Genomic DNA, 26,680 nt, shown 5'->3' on the forward strand with positions numbered 1-26,680 from the left:
AGGAATGTTTCTTGGGTGTGCTGTTTTAAGGGCAACAGGGTATTTATTGGTGTTTATTCAGGAAATAGCTGCATGCATGACAGTACAGATGGTATACGTTTCCTGTCAGTTAACTGATTGTCCTCTATAAAGTGCTCTTTGCCCTTAAAGACAGATTTTCTCCCTTAACCAGGGGGAAATATGTGGTGAATATTTGCTCATGGGAGACATTACAACACTCCGGCATATCTAGCAGCACTCAGTCTTACTAAAGGTTGGGGCTTGTTTGATTTATATTTTTTAAAGTATTAGCCCATATAAAACACATGACTGAAATGGTTCCCAATATATTAGTCGCTGGAAAAGTGCAGCTAAATATATTTTCTTGCAGTTTGTTTTTAAATTGTACAGCTAGTTATTTATCTAATTAATCTAATCTTGATTATTCATCTTAAGGTTGGGGCTGTTTTTTATCATTAGTCCACCGCAGGGCCCTTTATAGGGTATTTAAAAAATCAACATATCCAGTAAAGCAAAAGTATCTACAAACAGTACAGAGCTGAATTCAGAGGGAAGAAACAGGAGGAAACAATAGAAAAGAAAGGCTTTATCCATGCTAGTTAAAATCTCCGTAGACAGTTTATATCAAGGGTTATTGAATAATAAAGTCATTTTATAACTCGCTCAAATAGGGAAGGTCTCTGAATAAGAGGCTGCTGTCCTCGTTTATGAGGTAAATTCACTTTTCTTACTATTGAACGTCCTTGTCTGCAGTTATACAAAATGAACAAAACCCAACTAACCGAAAGTAACCTTGGTTCGATGCGTTATTATCTGGATTGAAAACCCAGGGATTGTTTTAATTAACGTTGGCATCATAGTAATTCAGAAGGCGTCAACCTTGAGCTTTTCTTTAATCCCCTGTATAATAAAAGTACAGGTAGAAGAAGAAATAGATGCCTGTAAACTTATATTAAGCAATACTGACAACACAATCTGTTCCCAGAGATGTTAGCTCTCTCTGTTAAAAGCATTTTTTTCCGTTTTACTATACACATTCTGTAGCTGCATCTTTTTTTTTTTTTTTTCTTACAAAGCTGTGTGTGTTTGATTTGTTACTGGAAACAATGTGTTTTGATGCACACCAGGTTCTTGAGTCGAACACTGGGATTTATTATGTGTTAAGGTTCGTGCCCAACACTGGACAGACATCTGAGAGTCTCTACCTCTATTACTGACATCAAACTGACTCAGCTACTCTCCGGTAAACATGGCTCATGTTGAATGGAAACGGTTTTCAGAGGCATGCTTCATACGCTCGGTATGATTGGTAGTCTGTGGTTTTGCGCAGGCTGAAAGTATCAAAGCCCGACTTCACTATTTTGTGGACTTTTTTTTTTCCTAACAGGCCAATTAAGAACATATTTTATTTACAGAGATGCTCTGACAAAAACCTAAAAGCGTTTTGCAGACAGACAGGAAATTCTCCTTCAAATCAAAGAACACACAGTAGAGGCATGACAGTGAGACACGAAAATCACCAGCAGATTCAGCAGCTACAATAAATGCCATAGGAAACATTTTTTGGGGGGAAAAAGTAAAAACATTTACAAGAGCTGGCCCACTCTTTAAGACACCAGAGGCTCAACAAAGGTATAAACACACTCAGGCACAGGCAAGGCATAATCAAGACATAATAAAAATGAGAAACAGGCCACAAATGAACAAGAGTATAGAGAGAGGCTGTATATATCAGAGAGGAGATAACTGCTCTCAGTCATGTCTCACTTGGCGAGAAAATCCTTTACAAAGCCCTAGAAAGATGTCATCAAGATAAAATCCTGTCAGTGGGAACAGCAAACAGAAATGAAGAGTGGTCCTTTGGGAATTTTAACAGGATGTGATGGGCAGACGGGACTTTGTTGGTAATGGATGAGGTTCACAGCAAATAAGTCAAGTAAGGGGGAGTTAACAGAGCATTTGATGCTCCCAGGCAGCCGTACCCCGTCTGATCTGTCCATCATGTCGCTGTGGTGAGGATGATTTAGAATGAGGATCGGTTTCACAGATGGAGTGAGGAAGGAGCTGTTTGTACTTGAATTGTAAAAAAAAAAAAAAAAAAAAAGTTTTCCGACTCAAATGGTTGGATCATACTATCTCCTACTCCTACTGCTAGACAAATTGTCATTCAAGCTCACTCTAAGCCTCTAAACATCTACGCCTCTTCGCTCCTTGAAAGGCCATGATGGGATTCATTTGAGGAGAGCGGCGGCTATATTTTATCCCTGACTCGTGGTCTTATCTGGCAAAGAGTTCAGTGCTAAAAACTTCAGCAATTGTCTCAGGTAGGATTCAACTAGAAGCCAAGATAAGCTACTTAAGCGCATGTCTCCCATATGCCGGTGACATTGCTGTAAATATTTTCAAGATAGTAGCCTCTCACTATACACACATAACCATAACCCTTTACGGGTCGAATGCATCCATCACTCAACGAAAAAGCTTTTTCCATTTAAACTGGGGTGCTCTGGCATCCAGCCACTGAACAGAAAGGCCTCAACCTGCAAGTCATCCAAACACCCATTGTCCTAAAAAGGAGTGTGTGCATTTCCCTCGCCGTAGTTAATAAAGACTTCCTATATGAGCTATATGCATGTGCGTTTTACATTTGAGGGAGTGGTTTGGCCGAGAAGATGGTGAGAGGCGCTTTCGTGAGCTGCTTGTGCGCCTCAGCCAAGCATGAGGCGTTTAAAGTCAAGATCAGAGCGCGTGCAGCTGACATCATCCTCCCCGCGCCCACTGTGACGGAGCTGCTCTGTGAGCATGAAGGGGCAGCTTGGTGCGCTGCCATCTTGTTGATCAGATTAACATGTGAGCTTGTGAGATCAGGGCTTGCGCTCTCCTTCAGCTGTTGAGGCATAGTTCAGGGTGAAACCTATAAAATAAAGTTGTACCGAGTTACAGTGTGCAGGCACGCATTTGTCAAGTCAAATCCATTCAGTGCTTGTAATAGATTGTGTTTGCTACTGCTTGTTGTACAGAGAAACAAAGAACATAAAGTGTGTGTGTGTGTGTGTGTGTGCCTGAATTTGTGTATATGCATGCATATCATGGGTGGGTGGATGTATGTGAGACGCAGCAAGGTAGTCACCAAAACAAAGAGTAAATTGCAGGTTCCAGAGAGGGAAAAGAAGGGGAAAGAATGGCTGGTAAGGTGGGAGTTGCAGTCGATTGCAAGCTGTACTAAATAAATGGGTCTTGAGTGTGCAGCATAAGCGCTGAGATAATATATTGGCAGCAGCTTCTTGTTCCAAAGGGAGGGGTCATTATAGGTCAAGACTGGCTGTTTTTGCTGACAAAATATGGCGACTGACAAGCTGTTCGACATCCTTTAAGCTGACTGTGTTGATAGGGAGAAAGTCTTTATGTATCAAGTCAGCGATAATGTGCATAATTGCTGTAATATGGTCAAGAAGTTGGAAATGCACCATTTTTTTATGTATGGTGGGAGCTACTGGATAATGTGTACATGTTTTTTGGGTAACTCTGGCATGACTCTATTAAAGACATATCTCCAGTTGTATTCTACTACAAACCAAGTTTTTTTTATTTTATTTTTTAAGTAATATCCATTGAATTGCATGCTAAAAGGCTATTGCAGAGGCAATATTGCAATACAATAGTAAATCCTTTTTTTTTTTCGAGAATGGTGTTTACCTTGTTTTGTAAAAAAAAAAAAAAAAAAACTCTTCATATATGTCCATAAGTTGAAGAGAGGGCTGTTAGTATTTGTGAGTTACCAGGCATCCTCCTGCAACTTCATATGTCTGATGAGGGAAATTTTATTGGCAGTATTTTCCTCTCTAAGGATATTGACAAAGAAGCCATGAGGGCAACACTTAATCCTTGCTCTGTTTCAAAATTATTTGTATTACATAAACCCATCATGCGCTATTAGCCACAACTTTAATTGTAATGAGTTTTTAAATAACAGGAATTCCATTCCCAGAAATGTCTTGTCAGATCTGAGAGGCACAGACCCGCCCTGAGGCTTTTGTGTTTGAATGAGGATTAACACAATGGCAGCCTTTGAGTTGAGAGAGTGACCTGCCACAGGCTGTCTTTTGTGAATTTGACCGGCATGTAAGGAACAGTTGTCGGGGTTCGTTCCACTCACAAAATTATAGGTAACAGGCAATTAACACTAGCGGGTGTCCATCTCAGTGGGAGTGCAGGAAGTCCTCTGTTCCATAAATACAGGAATTAAAAACAGGCTCAAGAGGGAGTAGTTGACGGGGCCAGGGACGGAGACTGGGGTGTGGCGATTGGGAGCATTAATATCGGGCTCATAAAAGCTTAGGTCAAGTGTTACCGCTGACCTCCGGCACTTCTAATGTGAGCTGGCTGTGAGTCTTGGACGTTAGCGGCCCGTAGTCCTGTGTTGAAAGTGGGACGCGATCCTGTATCCGCATAATAAAACAGGCACTGTTTAAAACGGTTTGGAAATACGTCTACAACACGTTATAGCCTGATGGAAATTCTAATGACTGCGCCCATTCACTTGTGTTCAAACGTCATTTGTAAAAGAACACAACGTTTCGTTTTCTAAGAATAGCTCATTATGTCCCTAAACTCTCAAGCGGCTCATGAAAATGTGAGATAAACAGTGGGAATGCTTGGCCGAGGTTAGATGTGGAGACCCCAGCAGTGAAAGTTCCCAGGGGGTGGGTTCACTGCGAGGGCGCTGGACAGGGGCCATTTGAAGCATTCTGCTTTAATGGCAACTGAGGCTGAGGGTTTTGCCAGACCCTTACATGGTATACCGTCACTTGTCACAGACAGAGTACAACATTGTTCATGTTACCTCCCAGCTGAGCAGACGTATTACTAGAACAACACAGTCTCTATAAGACCAATGAGGCATGAATTGCAGGCCAGTGATGGATGGGAGGTTGACATCTGCTGTGTCTGTGCCTCTGAGCCTTATCGTTGACCAATTCTGGCACAGCAACTTTGACTTTTCACTTGTTAGCGGTGGGTCCAATCAAGAGGAGTAAATATTGTCTTAAAATAATCACAGAAAATCACTAACAATGTGCTGATGTGGCCAGTAATCCCATCTGTTTATAGGTGTGCAAAACTGTTTCCCAAAGGAGCCCCAAACGGTCTGCGTTTCTGTCTATTCATGTCCTGACCATAACTCAGCTTTTCCCCTTTCCTGCTATAACTCTCTCACTGCTGCAAGGTAGGGCGAGCTCTCCACCGTGATGCCTGATATGTTCAAAGCCCAGACTGGCCGTGCGCCTGCCTGAGGAAAGGGGATGGGTGGGTGGATATTGGAAAACTTTATGATAATGGCAAAGAGAGAAAGTGCAAAAGAACGAGTGGCCCTAAGTGACCACCGGAAAACACAGAGAACCCCCTGTGTTTACATTATGGGTTTGGCTCCATGTTGGCAGAAATCAGGGCAAAGCGGCACAACTTGCCTCTGGAGGTTGTGTGTTTTCACTGCGGCTTTGAGGCGCTGAGATCAGAGCCAGACCCGCCGAGCCACCTTCAAAGAGCCGAGTGTAGTTTAATGGACAGGAGTGATGAAAAAGCAACATTAATATCTGCTTTTCCCATGTACCCCTTCCAGCGCTGTCCTCTAATGAAGACAAGGGATTTGATCCCATTTAGCCCTATGTTTTCATTCGGTCCTCATTGTTTCCAAATCTGTTTCCAAATGAAACACTTCTTTTGTGGTTTTAGATTGTGTAGCCAGAAATAAAAAGATATCTCTCAGAGGCAGTGCCAGCAGGTTATTGCAAAACTGATTAGCCAGTCTTTCTCCCAGTGACTTTTGGAAGTCCAGTTGACCCAAAATGTCCACGGGGGGCCCCGGGGTTTGTCTATCAACAAACAACAAATGTCAGTTCTTACAGCGAGAGTTTAATTTGACCAGTTCACCAAAACCAAGCTGCTGCATTACAATTTGTAAACAACACACACAATTTTATGGTTCAGTAAAAAAACATATCTACATCCAGCCTTCTGTTTCCACATTACGCTCTTTGCCAGCAGGTTAGGGCGATAATTTCAAGCTTATATGGTGTTTAAATAATCAGCCAGCAGTGTAAACAATCATCGAAGCAGGCGTTTATGGGAGGCAGATGTTAAATTACTGTAACATAAAGATGTCACAGGCTGTTTAACTCTCAGCCACTTATTTGACGTTATTAGGACTTTTTTATTACCGAGTTTTAATAGTTATGAGTCCATTTTGAAACAGATGATTTTGTAATGGCCGTGTTGTTTGCGCTCTCTGCAGAAGGACGTGAAGGAGGTTTTCACACCCATCACGTTCGAGGTGGCGTACAGCCTGGGGAAGCACGTGCTGAGTGGACACCAGGAGCGGGACCTGCCCGCCCTCTCTCCTGTGTTACGGTGGAATAAAGGACGCAAGATTGCGGCGAGGAACGAGGTGAGGCACGCCGCCGGTGCTGATGTGGTGAAAAGTACAGTGCGTGGTGACCGAGATTAGTCAGGCATGATCGATAAGAAGAAAAAATACCCCAAGGCAGGGCTTTGAAAGTTTTCCAGGTTTTCTCAATGTCTGATTTTGTGTGCTGAAAGAATAGTGTACTGTAATAGGGACGTCACCAGAACAGACTGAACAAGTAGGTTATGGAAAGAGATTATTTAACAGAGACTCAGTTCAGTCGTCAGTTTCGATTTAAGAATTTAAATTTAAATTTAAGAAGTTTTATTTGTGAGTTTGTAAGCCATGATCTAAATCAATGATTCAATGCAATACGTACAAAGTTTTATATCAATTAAATAAATACACGCAATAATTCTTCCTTTATGAAATGTAAAAAAAAAAAAAAACAGACAAGAAAATTACTTTTACATTACTTCTATTCTGAAAAATAATACACTATTCTATTCTTATGCTATTCTAAAAAACAAATGTCATTGACAAAAATAGCTTCTTATAGTATTCTTTTTTTAAGGATTGTGAATGATTTCAAAGCATTTCGCAGTCATAGTCAGAGTAATTTGTTTATTTCTTTTAGAGACTGATGCGGCTGAATTGGCAGAATTTATAATCGCTGCAATGATGCAATGCATGAATCACCAGACTCATAATGAAAGTCTCATTGCCAATAACCAGCGATATTCCTCTGTCTCCAACATTAGAATCATTTGACTGTAGTTATGATGACAGTCAGTTGATGTTTCTCCCATTTGAGCAAAACAAAGACAGAGAGGATCACAGTGGGGAACAGTCCAGTTTTCTTTTCTGTAAATCGCACACTCCCTGAGCCTCCTCCCCTGGCGGACGGTGCCCCACAGCGTGAGGACGGCAGCTTTAAAATAACAATCAGTCATTTTCAACAAACTTAGTTTCTGATATACTTCATTTCCTGAATTCATTGGGGGTGAAAATGAAATTCACCGCAGACCTGATGTATGTAAGCAAAGTCATACCTTTCCCTGGCAGGGAAAGAATGTAGGAAATCGCTGAAATTGTGGTTATAATGATTTGGTGTTAGTTACCAGCTTGGTATTGGCTGTGTTAGCTTTTCTTGAGTGGAATCCAGATGACTGATGCATTTGTTTTCTTTGCACCCACCTCTAACCTGCCCCACATGTGAGGCCTGCGCTTCTTGAGTAGTGGGGGATTAGCATCTTTCAGCACTTACAGGATCCATTCATCTGGACTTCACCAGCGTTACATACAACTTGACTGTTTGACTTAAGTTTCCTTTCATGATTTAGCCGCAAGCCAAAGACCGTCCTTGGTCTGATTAAAAAAGAGATCAGATATAGTAAAGACCCTGGCCTTCCTGGATATTAATCTCCTGGACCCGGTCCATTTTTTCCAGCAGTGACACAACACTGCCCCCTAGTTTGACATCTGTGTTTAGGCCACGGACACCATGAGGTCATCTGAACTGTGTACTGTACCGTTTCCTCTCCCAGACATGGTTTGAGAAGAACTGCCTGTCAGACGACTGTGCCGCAGACCTGCGCCTTCATGGGAAACTGCTGCTTTCTGGGTAAATCTCTCTGCCTCTCAGTTTGGCCGGTTCACTCATTTATATTGCCATTACTCCTCTTTCTTGGCCTTCGCTCCTTATTTTGAGGAAGCAAGCTGACGTCATAGACATTAGGCCATGTGGGTGTGGAGAGTGGAACAGTGACGCATGCTTGGCTCCAATAACTTGGAGGAAGTCCATATATTTTCCATATTAAGGGAGTTCCTTCTCTTTTTGTTGTATATCTTTGGCTGTGCCTACATTTGAGAACAAAAGCATACAGTTTATGTCTGTCAGAATAAGTCAGTCCTCTGTTACCTATTTTTTAAGTTTTCCTATGGAAAGAAACATACTTCTTTTGAATGACCACTCCTCTGCAGGTCACATGTAATAACTTTAAATATCAAATTAAATCAAGCTCAGTATTATACACTGAATCCTTGCTTTCTGCTTTTCCTCTGGTAGCTCACGGATGTTATCAGCAGTGTGTTCATTCACTGACATACATTGTGTACTGTGTGTTCCCATCAGATTGTACAGCAAGCCTCACTTGGCCCTAGGAGGAGTGAAAAACGTCTCTTTGAATCTGACCATCTCCAACGCTGGAGATGACGCCTATGACACCAACATCTACTTCAACTTCTCCAGAGAAGTGTTCTACATCAACTTCTGGCAGAAGGTCTGTTGCTGTTGAAGTGGCCACTGTTTATTGACTGCGGTGCTCGTGTTTATTTCAGTGAAGTCAGGTTGTTGTTGTTTTGCTGCAGTAAAGAGGTGGCCAAAGCACAAGGGAATCATTCAAATGACAGCAGGGATGTACGGTTTTTCTAAGTGAATTTATCAAAAGGGGATTGGTGAAATAGTTCATAATAGTGTGTCAGGAGAGCAGTCTAAACAATGAAGCATACAGAAAGACAGACTCAACTTTGCCTGAGTTGTGTGGGCAGCGCAGCAGATGAAAGGTTAAAGGCGAGGAAGAGGAGGAGAGCCCCAGCAGCGGCAGCAACAGCTGTTCCACCTCAGAGCAGAGCTCCTCTGGCTGACCTGTCATATGCTTTTCTGACTCATTCAAGACAGACCGACCATGTCAAGACCACGGCCGACATGTCAGAATGGGAGCTTTGTGCAAAATGTGCATGCGTCCAATTGAAACACATATATTTTATATCCCCACAAACCTTGACCTATTTACCATTCAAATACCATTGTGCACTCGTCTCATGAGACTTTTCTTGCAGGGCCATAACTGAGATGGTGAATGCACATATGTGGACAGAGGATAGTGCCTGACTTTGGTCCAGGTTCTGATTGCAGCTAATCCTCACCTATTCACAGTCTTAAACCTCTGACAGAAAATTGTTTTTCCACATTGTCACTGTTAAGGAAATATCTGCCCACTACCATCCCACATTAAAACATCAGAGATTTTTCTTGAGGCTATATGTGGATGGATTTCACAGAGGAGTGTTACGTGGGCCGGAGGCGAGTGTCCAGCTCTGCCTCCACTCATGTCTGCTCGCTCACTTCCAGTGAAGAGGCCAGCAGATCCAGTCATACCTGAGAGAGATGCCACGTCAGACAGAGAGACCTGACATGAGTCTGCATTCAGCTCAGTTCAGTCTTATTTACCATCATTACACAGCAAAAAGTGGGGTGTGTATACTCTACAACAGTGCAAAGTGGCATGTGAAACAGACATTATTTAAAAAAAAAAAACAAAACAAGTGCTTATGAGGACAGGATGTCAGTATATGAATGCATGGACGTCACATCCGTGCAGACACAGGATCTGTCAGGAAGGCCTCTCCCCCTTATAATAAACCTCTGTGTTTACCCTCCACACCCCATCACATGATTTAAAACGTTGCAACAAAGGCAATATCGGCGTTAATGAATTTAAATAGAAGCTATGTTTTGGGCAAACGCTACAAAAACACTATTTCAGTGTCAGTTTCATGGTTAATCTAATGAAGAAGGTTGACATAAAGTATCAGGTTACCATTAGTCACAGGGCCTCCTTTTGTCAGGGAACCAGATTATTCAGGGTGGCCCGCTCCACAAAGCCAACAGGAAGCGGACAATATTAAGACATGACAAAGAAGCCACCGTGCAGCCTTACTACTGTATGCTTGGCAAGACGTTTCTTATTAACCCTCTCTCCTTGAAAAGTCCAAGGTGATGATATGACCCCTTTTTGCAAAGTTAAAGTGAGCTCCTAATCCTCCCTTGAGGCTCTTTCTCCACCGGGTGAAGCTTGAACTTGTGCTTCCCCCGTGTCCCAGAGCGAGGTCTGTTATCTCTCCGTTGTTCTTGCAATTCAAGCTGTCTGGAAGCTGTGGAGGTGAATTAGTTTCAGAAGCTGGGTGTCTTCACTCTCATATGAATAAGAGACCACTGCACTGGCTTCAGTTTTTTTTTTTTTTTTTTTTTTTTCACCTTTATGAAATTTCAAGGGGAGTCAGATGTAGTTACTTTTCCTGAAAGGCCGGAGCTATGGCAGACGTTATTTTTAAGAACAGGAAAATGGAGCCGGCAGTAAATGGAAGAAAAAAAATGAATGTATATTTTTGTATCCTCGTAATATTCCCGAGCCTTATTTTGTGCCTTGTAATTATTTGGGACACTAAGTACCCAAATAAAATTTTGTTTTTTTTCTTGCATTTACTGGCTGCTCCATTTTCCTGTTCTTTATATGTTTTTTGCCCCTCAGCACCATTGCAATGTTATCCCATGCAGACATTATTTTTGAACATTCTTGTGAATCATAGTCATGTGAATTAACATTTGGAACAGATGAGGATCAGGGTGACAAGTCAAAAAAAATTTTGGAATGCAAAAGAGAAATGTGTGAAACTGTGAATTGCAGTGGTCCAGTACTTAAACCTAAGAATCCATGAAGGGCTGATTTTTATAGCCATGAAATGTCCTTGCACATGCTGTGAATGTGTGAGCTGGGTCTCTTTTCTTCATATTTTTGGAGGTAGTAGAAAGCCGAGGCTCACGTTTGGTTTGAAAAGGTAGACCAAAGTCAAGCCAAATGTACAAACACTGAAGTCGATAGAGACATGAAGAGACACACAGTGTATGCAGAAAACAGGTCTCCTGTGTATTGTCATTCCCACTCAAGTGCTTCTCCACTGGAGGCTTCTGCTGACACTAAAGCAGGGTAAACAAACCCGGTGATATTTAATGGGCCTGCCATTTGTGGAAAACCCTAACATGTATTTGTTCCTGATGGATAAAGACCAGAGAAAGTCAGCGAGAGCGAGAAAGTGAAGGAGTGCTGAACAAACAGACTTAGGTCGCTTTTCTCCCCATGGAGGCACAACACGCCATATGTCTGAGCCCTCTGTTCTCTCTCAAAGCCTGCCAGGTGGGTGATGGGTAAACAGGCTGACTTCCCCAATCCTGCCCAGTCCCATGAGACAGGCAATGTTTGCACAGCAGCACTGAGGAATACAGGAAATAGAGGAAATTCCACCATTGCCAGTTGTGCAAGGGTCCCCACCTCCCCTGTTGAGCTCACCATAGTATCCATGCTAAGGGCAGCGCTGCTTATTTAAGCTGACTTAATGAAGATGGAGGGCACGGCCCCACCCTGGGCCATAGCTGGGAAACTGCTGAATAAGGAGGGTGGGATGATACTGTGGATGGATGTCTACCTCTTAAATATGTCGACACAGTCAACCCTCACAGCTCTATTCTTTATCGTATTTAGAGACTCACATCTGTATTAAACACAAAAAAGATAAAATCGGGAGGCAAAAAAAAAAACATTTGCACGCATTACCTTAAGCCTTCGCTGAATGTTCCAGAAGCATTGGTCTGTCTCCTTTATCACCGAAGCTGTGAAGTATCTCTGCCCTCTTTCATGCTCCCAGCGCACAGGCCCAGAAGAAGACAGCCTCTCAGTGAACTTGCTCTGAAAGAATTCCTACTCCTCATAGGGTCAAGGCCCAAATGTTTACACAGCACAGCCGGTGAAGCTCCATATTGTTTAGACAAGCTTCCAAACACACAGCCTGGAGGTTGTCCAATTACCCACCCGCTAGGATCTGTGTGTGCCATCACTTCTTTTTCCATTCTTCTTTTATCTCAATTTAGGGCTTCAATTCAATGTACAGGTGGCCAGCCACTTTCTATGTAAGAACCTTTTTAGATCGATACACTATCAGCATATTGTCAGTGTAGTTGTGTGAGTGTTGCAATTATATGCTGTTTTCTCACCGTGTTTTAGCAAATTATTCCTTCTTTGCCATGCGTATATAAGCTTATGATATTTGCTTTTATGTTTCCTCCAAAAACACCCATTGCTGTCCTTTTTTTTTCTCAAATTTGAGTGCACCCTGTCACTGTTTGAGGCCTGTCTAGCCATGTGTCTCCTGTCTTGCCTGTCAGTATATCTTCTCTCCCACTCTGTCTCCAGTCTGCCTGTCTGCATCGCCTCCTCTCACTCTCTGTCTATCTTTCTTCTCCAGGAAGAAAAGGGCATTTCCTGTGGACTTGTTGATTTGGACTTCCTCAAATGCAGCGTGGGATTTCCTTTCATGAGAGCGCAGACCAAGGTAGCTAAGACAAACCCAGAACTAAATGCGTAATGCAGGAGGCTTACTGTATATGCCCCATACCTTTTATGTGGCATAGCTAATCACACTGTGGCATAAATATTCAGACCACAAAGTAGTTAAAGTTGCTGTAATCCTGTGCAAGCGCAGCACATTGGTGTGCAGAAGCCTCCTGCTGACTGCATTTTTGCATGGTATGAATTATGCAGCACCGTATGATTTAAAAGTAAACAAATAACTGTGACAGCGATTTCATTTTCATAATACTCTGAGAAACACAATGCTGCAACCTCACTCTGTCTCTCCAGTATCATTTCGCAGTGATTTTTGACACAAGTCGGCTCTCCGGGGAAAATGACACGTTGCAGTTCTTAATTCAAGCGAAAAGGTAAGTATTAAAAGTCCCATGGTTCAGTGCAAGCCTAAGAACAGCCAACAAAGGGGATGCTCATAAAGGGATGTAGTATAACATGATAAAAAACAGAGGTTTCCCCCCATAAATGTGCTTAATGTCATGGTACAATGTTTCTCTGTTTTTGTAATGCAGTAATTGTTACATCCCTCCAATAGCAGCAAAAATCCCAGATGTTGTTGATGTATTGTGCTGTTTCACACCAAGTGGTCAATGTCAAAGAGTGACATGCCTGGACGAACTCTTGTGCTAAATATTTGGCAACTTTACATTTCACTCAGACTATCACAGTATGCATACGACTGACATCACTGTCTAACAATCAGAGTTTGTGCAAGTGCTGGAAATCCTTGAAAATGCTTGAGTTTTATGTGTATGTGGCATTTTCAAGGTTTTAAAGGTGCTTGGATTCAGAGTAAAGTGCTTGGAATTGCTTGAAATTGTAATGGCATTATGTTTGTGGTAAATGGATGAGTCGGTGAAAGATTCTGAAACTTGAAGCTTGCTGTCTTTTCATTTTAATTTGTCTCCCTTCTGTGGAGTGCTCTCACTAAACATAATTTTGGTTGTTTTATAGCACAATAACATCTGAATGAAAGTGATGAAAAAGTAAATAATCATTTTGAGGAGCCGTAGACAGCTGTGAAGTGCTGGAAAAACTTGAAAATGCATCTTGAAAATGCTTGAAGAGTAATTAGATTTGATTTAAGAAAAGGTGTGGAAAACCTGCCAGGAGTTCTATGCCAATTTGGCACCTTTTAGAAAAAAACAATGTGTCTTTCTCGTGATTTTTAAAGGAAAACTGAAGGGGAAGAACTGAACAGTCTGTTCTTGGTATGACAGTAGCTGAATGATGTTATTGTTCCTTGTTTATAGTGCCAACCCCGAGCACAAACTCGCAGACAACAGCTTGGATCTCTCCATCCCGCTGGTCCATGAGGTCGATACCACTATCACTGGGTAAGAAAAGAACAAGAGAAACAAAAACACCCACAGCACTATACGGGCTTACTATTACACACACTTAATGCCGTATTCCTGTGTGAGCTTGTATGTCTGATACAGATAGGCTTGGTCTGGTCTGCCAGCTGTTGGCTCTTTGGAGGAGAGGGAGGGCTGTTAGTAGTTTGGAACATATCAGCTTGAAAAGCCTTATCTCAAACATTTTATCACCAGTTCAGTTATTGCACCAGTTCAGAGAGGAGGGAGAGCGATGTAAAACAGCCCAATTCCGCCAGAACTCTGACATCTGATAAAGCTGCTGCGTCTGGTTGTCTTTAATCTGAAGGGAGGCTTTAGAGCAAAGCTCAACAGATCTGACTTATATCACAAGGAAACTCTCCTTCTAACTTAATAGCATGACCTGAGCCAGATTATTTTATGTGGCTTGTTTAAAATTAATGTTTTAAAACAAACAGTCTTTTTGAAGTGTGAATACGCTGTTTGGACTTGCTGTCATTTCACATAAATGCTGTTGCCTCCGCCCCCACAGTGTGGTGACACCTACCTCGTTTGTGTACGGAAACTCCATCGATGCCTCCCGCTTCGTCCAGCTGGAAGACATGGAGTGCAACTTTCAGCCTCTCAATCTCACTTTCCAGGTACTAAAAGCGCAGAGTATGTAAGGTTTTCGGTACTTTTACACGCTTCCCTGTACATTCACTTCTCTCCGTGTCTCTCTCCGTCTTCCCCCGCCTGTGTGTGATGTGGTTCCAGGCAATAAACAACGGGCCCAGCAGGCTTCCTGGCTCCAAAGTGGACATCAGGATACCCAACCGCCTGGCTGGCAGCGGAGCCGATATGTTCCACATCGTTGACACACAGGTGGATGCCAACAGCAGCCTTTTCACATCATTTATCCACCCAACATCATTATTCATTAGTTGTCCACCTGCAGCAGTCCACATTTTTCGTTCATTTATCCAACCCCTGCCTGTGGGGCTTGTTTTGTCTTGATTGCATGGAAGACACTTTTATTTAAGCTGCTGTGGCCCAATGGCCCTGTGTCTCTAGTGAAGGTTTTGCAGCACAGGCTGTCAGTATAAATAGTGTGAGGCACCATTGGTCCAACAAAAAAAAGTGAAAAACGTATATCTACTAAATCTAGCTAGCCATTTTGTTTCACAACATTTTACATTTAGATAATGAAAAGCAATACCCTCAGTGGGGCAAAATGTTTTCTTAACCCTTGCATTGCCTCTTTCACATAGGTAGATCTTGGGGGAGGTCAACCTGTTAATTGTATTTACTGTGAATGGGTGGACTGGGTTGCCTGTATCCCACCCTCCTAGAGCCCATCTGGAATCACTTTCAGGGATCAGACAGCTTGCACGAAACAGGGGAATGGGACACCTGCGGAGCTGGCTACTGCCCTGTATCATCCCAACCTGGGACCCCACATCATAAACACTGTTAACACCATCTGTAGCCCATGGCACGCTGGACAGTTGCATATATACATGTTTTATAGTGAGATATTCTTACATTTTATACGGACCTCTATTTGCTCAGACGTGATTTACAAGTTCTTCGCCGTAGTGCGCCATGTGTTCTAATTTTGCAATACAAAATACCTGTTTTCTTTATTTACTGTGAAACTCCTGCTCTCGTGGGAGATTTCGCCAGGTTAGAGTTAACACAGCCAATGAATCCTTGTGGCAGCAATAGCAGCGAAAACACTGGACGCGAGAAAGCCTGGTGATAAAAAGCTCTGTGGAGCCGGACATGCTGGGTGGTGGGAGAACAGACAATGAGGAAGGCCGTTGTATATTTCCACCTCAGGAGTCTCGGGTCTGGCTGAGGAGAGGGCCGGCAGAGAGGGGAAAAGTGGAAGTGTTCCCTGGGGGCAGGGCAGTAAAACAGCCACCTCTAAATCACTCCATATGGGAAATCTGTCTGGGAGGGGCACCAGCCTCTTGCTGGGGAAGAACTTCCTTTCAACCCTGGAGACACAGAACAATGGTGGGGCCGGGCTGCTTTAGGTGACAGTAGGCCTGATCCTCTCCACATTTACTCTGTCACTCCCAAACGTCAGAGATCGCTGCACTCTCACGCTCCATTCTGTATAAACATGCCAAAACTATACCACTTTTGCAGCAAACAAACAGGTTTTATGCAGGCTTCTCTAACGTGGGACTACATGCTAAAAAAAAAAAAAGAAAAAAAAAGTGTCAGGCACTTCTTACAGTAGCAGAAACCCTGTGTGTATATTTCACCTCCAAGTTAAAAAGATAGGTTCAGTATTTTTCAGTCCAAGCTGTACTAAAATATCAATACCCAATCATTTATAATCTTACAAGGCACAATCTGACTGCTGTCTTGGGTTAACTTTCTCTGCTGCAGCTTCTTGCTATCCTTCAGCATAATCCAACAGCAGGGCGCTGTTTTTTTTGGCCTTGAAAACCATTATAAATCTCCTGTTTCACAATGGGAAACTCACTACGCAGTCAAATACATCTTTAAAATTTTCAACAAAAAAAAATGCCTTGTATACATCCTTCCATTGCTGCTGCTACTACAGCTCAGCGAATGTGTTTACTTGAAGTCGAAACTCTAAATTGCTGTCTTGTAAATTTGTGACATGTGACAGCATGACGTTTACGTTGCCTGCTCAGGAAAAAGCGATACTCTTTTCCTTTGATATTCTCTGTGGATGACAAGTCACGGTTTCTTCTTCTTACATTGACTGTTTTGAAGGCTAACAAGAAGCTGCAGCAGGGTGGTAAGTTTCCCTCACTAAAGCAAGCTGTGATGCTGTGCTGCATTCAGGACTAAATGATGGGTATTAACATTTTAATACAACCTCAGTGGAAACAACAGAGCCTATCCTTTAACGGTTGTCACAATCTGTTTTTTCCAATGTTCCACCTCAGTGCTTTCTCATTACAGCTGCACTATGAACATAAGCACTGGACTCTGATTTATTGGTTGTTTGTCACATTACATAGGTTTAAGTTACACTGACGTTTGGATGTCCTGCCTAAAATGCAGAGCGTGTCCTGTACCAGGTCACAAATTAGCAGGTGGCCAGTTTACACCTCTGCCAAATGGAGCCAAAGACAGTTATTACCCAGGACTGTTGAAGGGCTTAAACATGGGACTGAAATGCAAGTTAACTTTTTTAGGTTAGTTTAATGCGGGTATAACAGAGACTAAACTCTGACTTCCTTCATCACCCACAAAACATTTTCCACTGCTTTTCAATTCAACATGCAGCTATTTTGACAGCATTTGTGTTTGGCAGGTATGTTTTTAAGTTCAATCTGGGTCAACGTGTCTAATACTGATCCACTGCTCCTGTGCTTCAGGTGGCCGATGGCAGAGGGAACTGCACCCCTCACAGGAACCCGACACCCTGCACCATCCCCCAGGACCGAGAGAGCATCTTCCACACCATATTTGCCTTCTTCACCAAATCAGGCCGCAGAGTCTTGGTAAATTTACAGCGCTCATTTCTCTCCGTGGCATCTCAGGGGTCACTGACAGTCACACCCTGTGCAGATTCTTTTCTTTTTTAGTCGGTGCAACATCTGTTTATCACACGTCTCTCGTTTGCGCTCTCTCTCTGTTTCTCAATCTTTCCACCTCGCTCTCTCCTCTTTCTGTCTTCTGCAACAGGACTGCGACCGGCCGGGGAGAGCATGTCTAACAATCTCCTGCAGTTTGGGCCCACAGTTAAAGGAAGAAGCTTTGAGTATAGATATAAAAGTATTGCTCAACACTGAAATTCTGAAAAGGGTAAGAAACGTCTCACAACTATGATCACTTGAGTTGGTCACATGTTATTAAGAGTAACAGTCCCCTCTTTCAAAAACAAAAAACACAAGAAAAAAACTTCCCAAATCTTCCCACAGGATAGTTCCTCTGTGATTCAGTTTGTGACGAGGGGAAATGTGCAAGTCGATGACAGGGCCATGGAGGTGCCAAATGGCCAGCCAGAGGACATTTCTGTGAGTACATCACATGCACACAGTTTATGCACCATACACTTAAAGGACCATGCCAGTGATTTTGAGTGTTTGGTCTGTTTACTACAATTTAACCACATTTTACATCATCAAAAAAATTTTCAAATCATGCAGGGTTACTAAAGATTCCAGAGCATAGAATCACAATCTCTTGATTTTCAAATTAAAATTTTTGGTTGAAACACCCACCTTATAATGTTCTGCTTCTCAGCTAAAAGAGTCGTTGCCTCTCATAAATCGTAGAATTGATAAGCAAACCATTCCCCGGGGACTGTTTTCCGGCAGCGAGTGATTCAAGTCATCAAAATACAACACTGCTGATGCTTTTAGGGAAACTAGCGTGGAAGACTTTACTATGGTGTTGCAATACTGGTGTGAAAGTCTCTGAAAGCACTGGCTCAATGAACAGTAGGAGAAATGATATTGGAGTTTTAAAATATGACTCCTTGTATATTTGTAGCTGAAATCACTTGTATGGGGCATTATTCCACCTTAAAACACTCAAACTCTGTTAAAAATCGACTCGTAATGATGCAACTTGCATTATGAGTACAGCTAGGTACCTGTATTCATCAGCCCTTTGGGAGTTACATCAGATTCGCAGAAAGGGAGTGATTTAAAGGTAATTTGCAACATTTCATCAGAGTTTAACTTCTGAAATGCACTGAACCTCACAAACTGTTGATATGTAACAGCATAAGTGTATCTGAGCATGGATTTTTTTTCCTTTAAAATCAACTTAAACCTTGCTTTCTTTTGCCCAGTCTGGATTCATTGGCTTGGCATATAGTATATTTTGCAATACCCTATTGATCTCACAAACCCATGAGAAATAAGAAATCTTAAATTCCCCAGTGGGAGGTTAGAGGTCAGAGGTCAGGGTAAGCTACAGAGCAGCAGGCCTGGAGCTGGAAGGACTTCACTGTCTCTCTTTAGGACAGCTAAGACTTGAAGTCAGGACACTGCCTACTTACAGCATCACCCTACTGGAAAAAAAAAATCTGTCAACAAGAATGTATATTTCTGTCCTTAAATGTACTGAGCAGCAGGACTAAAAGGCATAACATCAGGATTTGGTTTCTTTGAGACAGTATTTGAGCTCGCAGATACACTTTAGAGCAGTGGCTCTCAATCCGGGGTTCTGGGGGAAAGAAAAATATATTTAAAAACATTTTACACTTACTCTGTTTTCTTATGAAATAGTGAGTAGTTTTAAAATGGGAGGCCTCCTCTAACAGTTAGGCAAATGAAGCAACCCTCTGCATAAGGTCGCGAGCATGCACTGGTTTGTTTTAAGCTCAAAAAGAAGCCAAAACGATTGAGAACCACTGGTTTAGAGAGATATAAGTTCAGGGAACAGCTGGGCACTGTGGGTATATTGTGGCAGTGCTATTGGCTGTTTTTGGGGTCCTCAGCTGTTCTCAAGGACAGGCTCTCCTCTAAGGCATTAAGTCCCCTCCTGGGTGCCGACTGATTGAATGGGCCACCAGATCAGTGGTGATGATTACACTGAGCGCCCAGCGTCCCCGTGCTGGGACCTCTCAGCTAATGAGGTTGCTGACCAGGCTGTAGCCCTCTGCTCTGTCTGCTGACCCCAGGCTCCAGCAGAGCTCGGAAAATTCAGACCCGCTGTGAAAATGTCCATCCCATGCCGCTCTCTCAGCACTTAGCGAGTGTGCTGCTTCCAACATCTATACCTCTGTCGTTTTTTGTAAACACCGTAACCTTGTCCCACAGGACCCTGACTGTCTAGAGTACACATTGCAAAACGTAATTTGTGGCTCCCGCTTGTGTCCCTCACAGCGAGCCTACTGGCTGTCAGCCGGACAGCCAGCGCAGTTTATCGCCTGGGTCGTGTAAACAAAACGACGTAAATCCATGTCACTGCATTTTAAGTGTGCGAGTTACAAGTTCAGCAATGCATGGCTAAGTTGAATGGACCCTGAAATTCAATTATCCATAATAATTAACTGATAAACATAACATAAATGGATGTAGAGTGAGGGAGGAAGGGCCAGCAGAGCTTTCATCTTTACTGTACATGTAATCTGTTTGGCATGCATGACAACAGTCAGATTCCAGCGCTCGCGAGGAGGGAGGGAGGTGTAAATGTGGGAAAGTATTCAAGTGAGAGAGATTAATCTTCAGTTGCCCGCCTGGTTTTGTCTTGGTTCACAGTTGGTGTCTCATGCCACGTTTGTTTTCAAAGCCTAAGAGCTAATTGCTGCACAATGAACCAGTTAAATTCTCAATTAAATTTTGCCTTTGTCAAATGTTGGCACTCATATTTTTGTAGAATTGTATTATTTCAGATAGTTAATTTGCACATTAATTAGCTTAGTGCTTAATTGGGTTTAAAAAACTATGATAATTACATACTATTCATTAATAAATATTCATCATATAATTCTCATTGCACTGTGTACATAAACACGTCCATTCATCTCTTGGTATTATTTAATGCATCCTTAGTCAACGGTGCAGGGCTGCGTCAAGAGGCTGCTACAGAAGGACAGAGAAACTTTCACAGTGCCTTGTTAAATAGGACCTAAGAGACAGCTAGGGCTAAAATTTGGCATAATGTAATATTTACATTTAAACTGGCTGATCTGTGGCGCAGTTCGCGAAAAACCACTCTTAATTCTGCGAAACTCAATTTGAGAGATAAAAATGATTGTTTTGGAAATTACTCATGCAGAATTACCAAAGAACTTCAAAGTGTTTTTGTTTTTTTTTATATGCGCTGGGTTAAGTCAACTGTGTTTTGTCAGGGACAGTTTGTTCAGTGGGCCACTGTTGTTCACCATGTCATGGGAAAACGTCTAAAAAGCTGTTATTTATTGTGGAATCAGGCTGTTTTTTTTTAAGCTGTCAACCCTCCCTGACTGGAGGAGATGCTCAAAATAAGCGTCTTTGCTGGACGGCAGGAAATTAATTTCAGTGTTCCCGAATTTTAAAAAGAACTGGATGACATAGATATTATTTTGGACTCCAGGGGTCTAGAAGTGATTAATACCTCTTGTTGTTGAACTCCTAAATATTTCAGTACTTTAGATAATTGTGATTTTCAAGCTTACTTACTTTACAGACATGTTAATGATGTTAGCCCTAGAAATTAGCAGTTTGTGTGAAAAACAGTTTGATGTTGTGGTAAGAAAAAAAAAAAATTTTTAATAGAAAAATAGGAGTTGTATTCAGTTTGTGCTGACACAGGTGACTACAGTTTGTCTCAGTCTTGAGTTCATGTCACCCGATGAGGTTGCCAAACTCTTGCATATGGAGGGAAGACCGGATGTTTTCAAGGAACTGAATATAAAACTGTGGCTGTTGCTTGAAAAATAAGTGTATCCATTTCTAAAAGGAATGTACGTATGTTAATTTTGAGTAATGTCTGCTGCCTAATCCAGATCTGGATTCTTATCCTTTTGGAAACAGATGTTGATCACAGTGTGATTTTTTTTTTTTTTTTTTTTTAAATATCACAGGTGCACTCTTATCCACACAGAAAAAAATAATTTTGACTTCTTCATTTCTTGATTAAGAATATTTATTTGCATGTTCATTCATATGGTCATTTGTTCATTGTCTCTTTGCCTAGCAGCCTTGTAATTTTGTTGGGAAATTAACCTGTAGCTGTTAAAATATATCTATAAATTGTATATTGCCATACATTCTTCTGGCAATATTTAAAGCTAAATAGCTGAACAACTTTGGATCAACTCAGTATTTTGGTAATAGCTAAAGCAGACTGTTATAGTAAGTTGTGGCTGTTAGTGGCCTCGAACATGAGTGTGTCTGGGCATATATCTGAGTGTGACTGACTGCCTGTTATGTTGCAGCTGGTCTTCGAGGCGCTGCACAGTCAGGAACCGAGGGGATACGTAGTCGGCTGGATCATCGCCATCAGTCTACTGGTGGGAATCCTCATCTTCTTGCTGTTAGCTGTGTTACTCTGGAAGGTAAACCCACAAATGCACACCTGGATACGCCTGCTTGCATCCAGACACATTCATACAATATAAACTATTGTGAACCCCAATGCCCATGTGAGTGTCTGTCAAATGCAATGTGAGCACGCATCCATATTCTTCCCCTCAGAATAGCATTGGGGTTTTAGTAGCAAATGTTTCTACCAGTGTACAATAGTAAACAAAATACCATTGGGCAATTCTTATAGAATTGTGCGCCATTGCCAGAATCACAAAGACAAAGCTGTGGTTAGACCTCAATACATTATCCAGTTGTGTAAAAACAGTCGGGTGGCTGGGGGAGTTTGGGGTGGTGGAGGAAACATTTAGAAAAGCCTTTAACAAAGATGCAAAGGCCAGATCAAAGACCGGACAGTAATTCACACCATACCACTCACATGAGAGCACAATTGTGAAGGGAAATCGCAATTATGCTGATGTCCAGAGGCCCTGTTAGCACAAAACTCCTTTTCTTTTTCACTCCTTTTCCTTTTCCACTGGGAATACCACAACTAAACCTTGGAATGTTGGTCCTGGGATACGTTTCCCCCCACCTCCCCTCTTTCCCCAAGTCCTTGGATCCTGCCAAAATAAACCCCACTTACAAGACCAGCACATGTCCTGTATTGCTCTTTTCAGGAAATGCCAGGGGTGTGCAGAGGTCTGCGTCAATAAACTATAGCGGCCAAATGCAGATAAATGAGCGGAGTCATAGGGAGATCAGCATCATCTCAGTTTTGCTGACACACGTTTTGCTGCTTTCCCACAGCATTGCACTTTTTGTTTAGACACACACTACAGACCTGCTGTTGCAGGTTATAGCCCAATGAAACAATTTTATCACACAAGATCACAAGGGGTGTAATAATTCACCTTTTTCATGGTTCAGTACCTGTTGTTTTTAGGGCACAATTCAGTTCAAAGTTTGGCTTGTTCTTGCTTCTTAACCATATACTGACAATTCAACTCAAAAATTTAAATGAGGCTTTTGCCAGCATTCTGTAACTTGTACTAACCCTAACCCTAACCCTTTTACAGTAGCAGCATAAGACCTTTGTATTCAGCTCATGGAAATGTCAGGTATTATTTGTAATGATGTTGTAAATCAAAGGCAGTGTTGAAATTTTCTGTGTTATGAATGTGCTCACTGTAGTTCCATATTGTGCTCCAAAAAAAACAGCAGTGAATACATAAATAAATTAATGAATGAGTAAAGCATCATATGTAAGAATGACGGTGCAAAAAAACACAAACAAAACATGATGACAACCTTGAAATATGCACCTTTTACAGTGATTATCACTATAGGCTTATTATAGGCTTCTAAAAATGAAAACTTTTTATGCACATGGTTTGGTACAAAATCAATGTACCATTTTCCATATCCCTTGATCCAAAAAGAAACAACAAATTTCTAGGGGGGAAAACTCTGCTTGTTCCCTTTATCCTTTAATTAATGTGGCTAGCACCACCAAGCCCAGGCACAGTTTACAAACCAACTGTTGTTCCTCTCTCTCCTTTTCAGATGGGTTTCTTCCGTCGGCGCTACAGAGAGATCATTGAAGCTGAAAAGAACAGGAAGGACAGTGATGAAAGCTGGGATTGGGTGGAAAAGAACCACTGAGAGTTGCGGTCGGGCCCCAGAGGAGCCAATGAGATTAGGAATTGGGTCGAGAAGGATCCAATGCCGTGGGGTCTCGCAGCCCAGCCGCCACAGTGGGACCAGGCCTTTCAGTCTTTCATATGTGGAAGAGAAGAATATTCTCCATATTTTTTGGAGACTTGATATTTTTGTGGGTGGGGGTCCAAGAAACAGGCTTCTGAGGTGACAGCGTGGCTTGCCAGAGGACACTTGCTGTGGAATTCAAGTTAATCTCAAAGGAGGGAGCTCCCAGCCAGCAGAGTGAAACTGCTGATGGAGACTGACATCCCTGCAGGGATGTACAAATGGCATGAATATTAGTGGACAACAAAACCCTCAGGGCTGTGTTAAATAGCAAATTTATTTTTATACATACAGTATAAGCCATATTGTATAAAACTGGGCTTCGAGAAGAGTTGGGTTTTTGAAGGCCATTATAAACATATTGTATCGACAGTATGTTTTCCTAAAAGCACTGATGTTTGATAAGAATGAATGCCTTGGCTCCATACTGTTACTTTAAGGCCAAAGATATGTCATATATAGTATATAATTGGAGTCAGTTTGTATATTCAGTTCTTCCTGGGAGTGAGAGATTGTATCTTTTCTGTACTATTTCCGGCTTATGAATATCTCCTTACACATCTGTCCCTCCCTCTCATAGATAATGAGCCAGAGCAAATTCTTTGTTTGACACCCCCACACACACCGATTTGCACACTTTGCCCCCTATGTCATCCACAAGTATTGTCAGAGTTGTGTCACAAGTGTTGAGGGCCCAGCGAAAGCGCTCTCTGAGGTCATTAGGACTTAGTTCAGGATGTGGTTATCAACAGCACTGCACAGTAATCTATTTACACTTTATTTGCCATGTTTCCTCTATTATCCACGCCTGGGACGTTTGCGGAGGGCGCGTAGTAAATCGTACTGTAAGCCACCATTCACTCTTTTAGGCTTTGTGACTTTCCAACATAAGCATTCCATCTGGTTATGGTTTAGCTTTTTCACCCGGTTGTTTGTATGTGATGTGAGTGAACACAGCATCGCCAGATCTGCCGAATTTGAATTTTAGTCTACCCGGTGTCTTCTCCAATGCTTTTAATCAAGGAATGCTTTAAAAGTGCAATGTGCAGGAGATCCAAAGCTGCTTTTGCAATGAACTATTGCTCAGGTATACAGCTGACTTCAGTGACGTGCTTGTTTTTTTTCTTTTTCTTTTTCTTTTGCCTTTTTTTAAAGATGAGATGGACTATGGTGTGTCTTCATGACATGGAAAGTGATTCTCAATCTGTAATCATTCTATAGGTAATGACAGGTCTAATTGTGATTTATGTCTGAACTTTTCCATAGTCTTCGCCTAAGTACACCATCTTTAGTTTTACTATTATGTTATTAGGCATTAAGCTTTAGAGAGAAATATGAGATACTTCACTCTCCACGGCCAGATGAAAGTTTGAGATGGGAGTCTACCTACAGCCATTTCCAGGGGCCCATGGCATGAGTAATGCCCTAAAAATAGGTGGGAATGTGCTGCACTCAATCACTACGCATAAACTCGCTCTTTGGGGCTCATGGGAAAAGCTCATTTTAAGTCAACATGTAGGAATGTTAGCGCCCTGAAAATCTGCTACCATTAAAATACACGGCTCCCCAGCAAACCGACTCTGAATCCCACATGTTGCGTTTCTTTTGAAAGGCTCCGTTTGCTTAGTCTTTTGAATGGAATGAATGGAACTTCGTATTAAATGCCCGTGAAGGAGAAATTATATTTTGTTAAATGAATTTGAAGTGTTTCATTCCAAAATGAGATGAAATTATTTTTGAAATTATTCTCTTAATTAGATGAGCTATAGTTTTTGAACAGTGACTGTGCATGAGTTTGGGATATTTTTGAAGCAGACCAGAATCATGTTTGAATGTGCAATGCCAAAGAACGACAACTATAATTTAGGTGTTCTTAATGTATCCCTCAATTTTCACTTGGAGTAACAAAATTATGTGTTGACACTTTATGGCTCACTATGATTGCTTGACTCTCTGTAATGATCTATGAACCTTTTATTGATCAGATACACTTTATTTCACCAATTAATTCCACTGGCACGGCATATACTGCACACATTCACATCTTCCCTCTGCACCTGTAAACGTTATGCTATACACACATGCAGAGAAACCAACACTTGACTTTTTTGGATTTTTTTTTAACTGTGATGGTTATATTTTTGTGTTTGTATGGTGTCACCATTATCACATTTAGATATTTGGGGATTTGTTCTGAATATACTACTGTCACTGAATATCATTTGCATTAGAGTGTGCTATATGTTTGATGTTTAAACTCATGTTCAAGCTGTATATTTATCTGTTGATAAATTTTAGAATGAAATTTTATGGTGTTGTATGCTGTTTTTGTCAAGAAAATTCCACTTGGGTTGTTGTTGTCTCTTTTTTGAGGTGTGTGGCGCCCTCTGCTGGTTGCCTTGTTCTTCTATCTCTGTCATTACAGGCAAAAATGCAAGAACAGTGAAAATTCAAAACTTCCATAACTGTCTTTAGGCTGTAATTACACTAATGTATGTTGGTTAGTGTATCTGCCTTAAATGCACAAACATCACAACATTTTACTTTTTAAGCTGTAAGTTTCCATTCTTTACATTTGTTCTCTCAACCCAGAGGGACACTGACACTGCATGCCAGAAAGCCAAGTAATGAATCTATAAAACATGGTGAGGTTATGTGTGTTCGTCATCTGACACCGGTTGCCATGAAACACTGACATCAAACACATGTGGTTTCTCCCTAGAGCACAATGAATTATTAACACACAACTACCACACAGTACAGCAGGACCACTACAGTAAATAGAGCTGTTCTCTGCCTTGTTGCCTGCAGAGAATCACTCTGCCAACAATGTCTTCTTTACTGGATCATGGTTTGATCAAGACTGCAGCGGTGGAGCAGGTGGTGGCACCGATTGCAGGTCATTTATGCCACTTGGTTCTGCTGTGTGAAAATGCAGAGGATCCTGAACAATTCGCCCAGCTGGAGGGGGCAGCACAAGCTGTGGCTAAAGCAACTAACAACATGGCAGCAGTGGCTTCCAGGTATGTTTACAGTATG

At 41.9% G+C, this 26,680-nt stretch overlaps 1 protein-coding gene across 1 annotated transcript in view; it reads left to right on the top strand.

Annotated features, from left to right (window-relative positions):
- Nucleotides 1–25,940, top strand: part of itga9 (integrin, alpha 9) — a 54,717-nt gene extending 28,777 nt beyond the window's left edge. Inside the window, exons 16-28 of the mRNA XM_030070915.1 lie at nt 6,290–6,442; nt 7,948–8,024; nt 8,535–8,682; nt 12,482–12,568; nt 12,877–12,956; nt 13,857–13,940; nt 14,473–14,581; nt 14,697–14,804; nt 17,288–17,413; nt 17,598–17,717; nt 17,834–17,929; nt 21,787–21,906; nt 23,441–25,940. Of these exons, the coding sequence (XP_029926775.1) occupies nt 6,290–6,442; nt 7,948–8,024; nt 8,535–8,682; nt 12,482–12,568; nt 12,877–12,956; nt 13,857–13,940; nt 14,473–14,581; nt 14,697–14,804; nt 17,288–17,413; nt 17,598–17,717; nt 17,834–17,929; nt 21,787–21,906; nt 23,441–23,539 (1,407 nt within the window). The 3' untranslated portion in view covers nt 23,540–25,940. The remainder of the gene's footprint in view (nt 1–6,289; nt 6,443–7,947; nt 8,025–8,534; nt 8,683–12,481; nt 12,569–12,876; nt 12,957–13,856; nt 13,941–14,472; nt 14,582–14,696; nt 14,805–17,287; nt 17,414–17,597; nt 17,718–17,833; nt 17,930–21,786; nt 21,907–23,440) is intronic.
- Nucleotides 25,941–26,680: the final 740 nt, after the last annotated feature.

The sequence above is a fragment of the Myripristis murdjan genome, chromosome 15, assembly GCF_902150065.1.
Source record: "Myripristis murdjan chromosome 15, fMyrMur1.1, whole genome shotgun sequence".
NCBI classification, from domain to species: domain Eukaryota; kingdom Metazoa; phylum Chordata; class Actinopteri; order Holocentriformes; family Holocentridae; genus Myripristis; species Myripristis murdjan.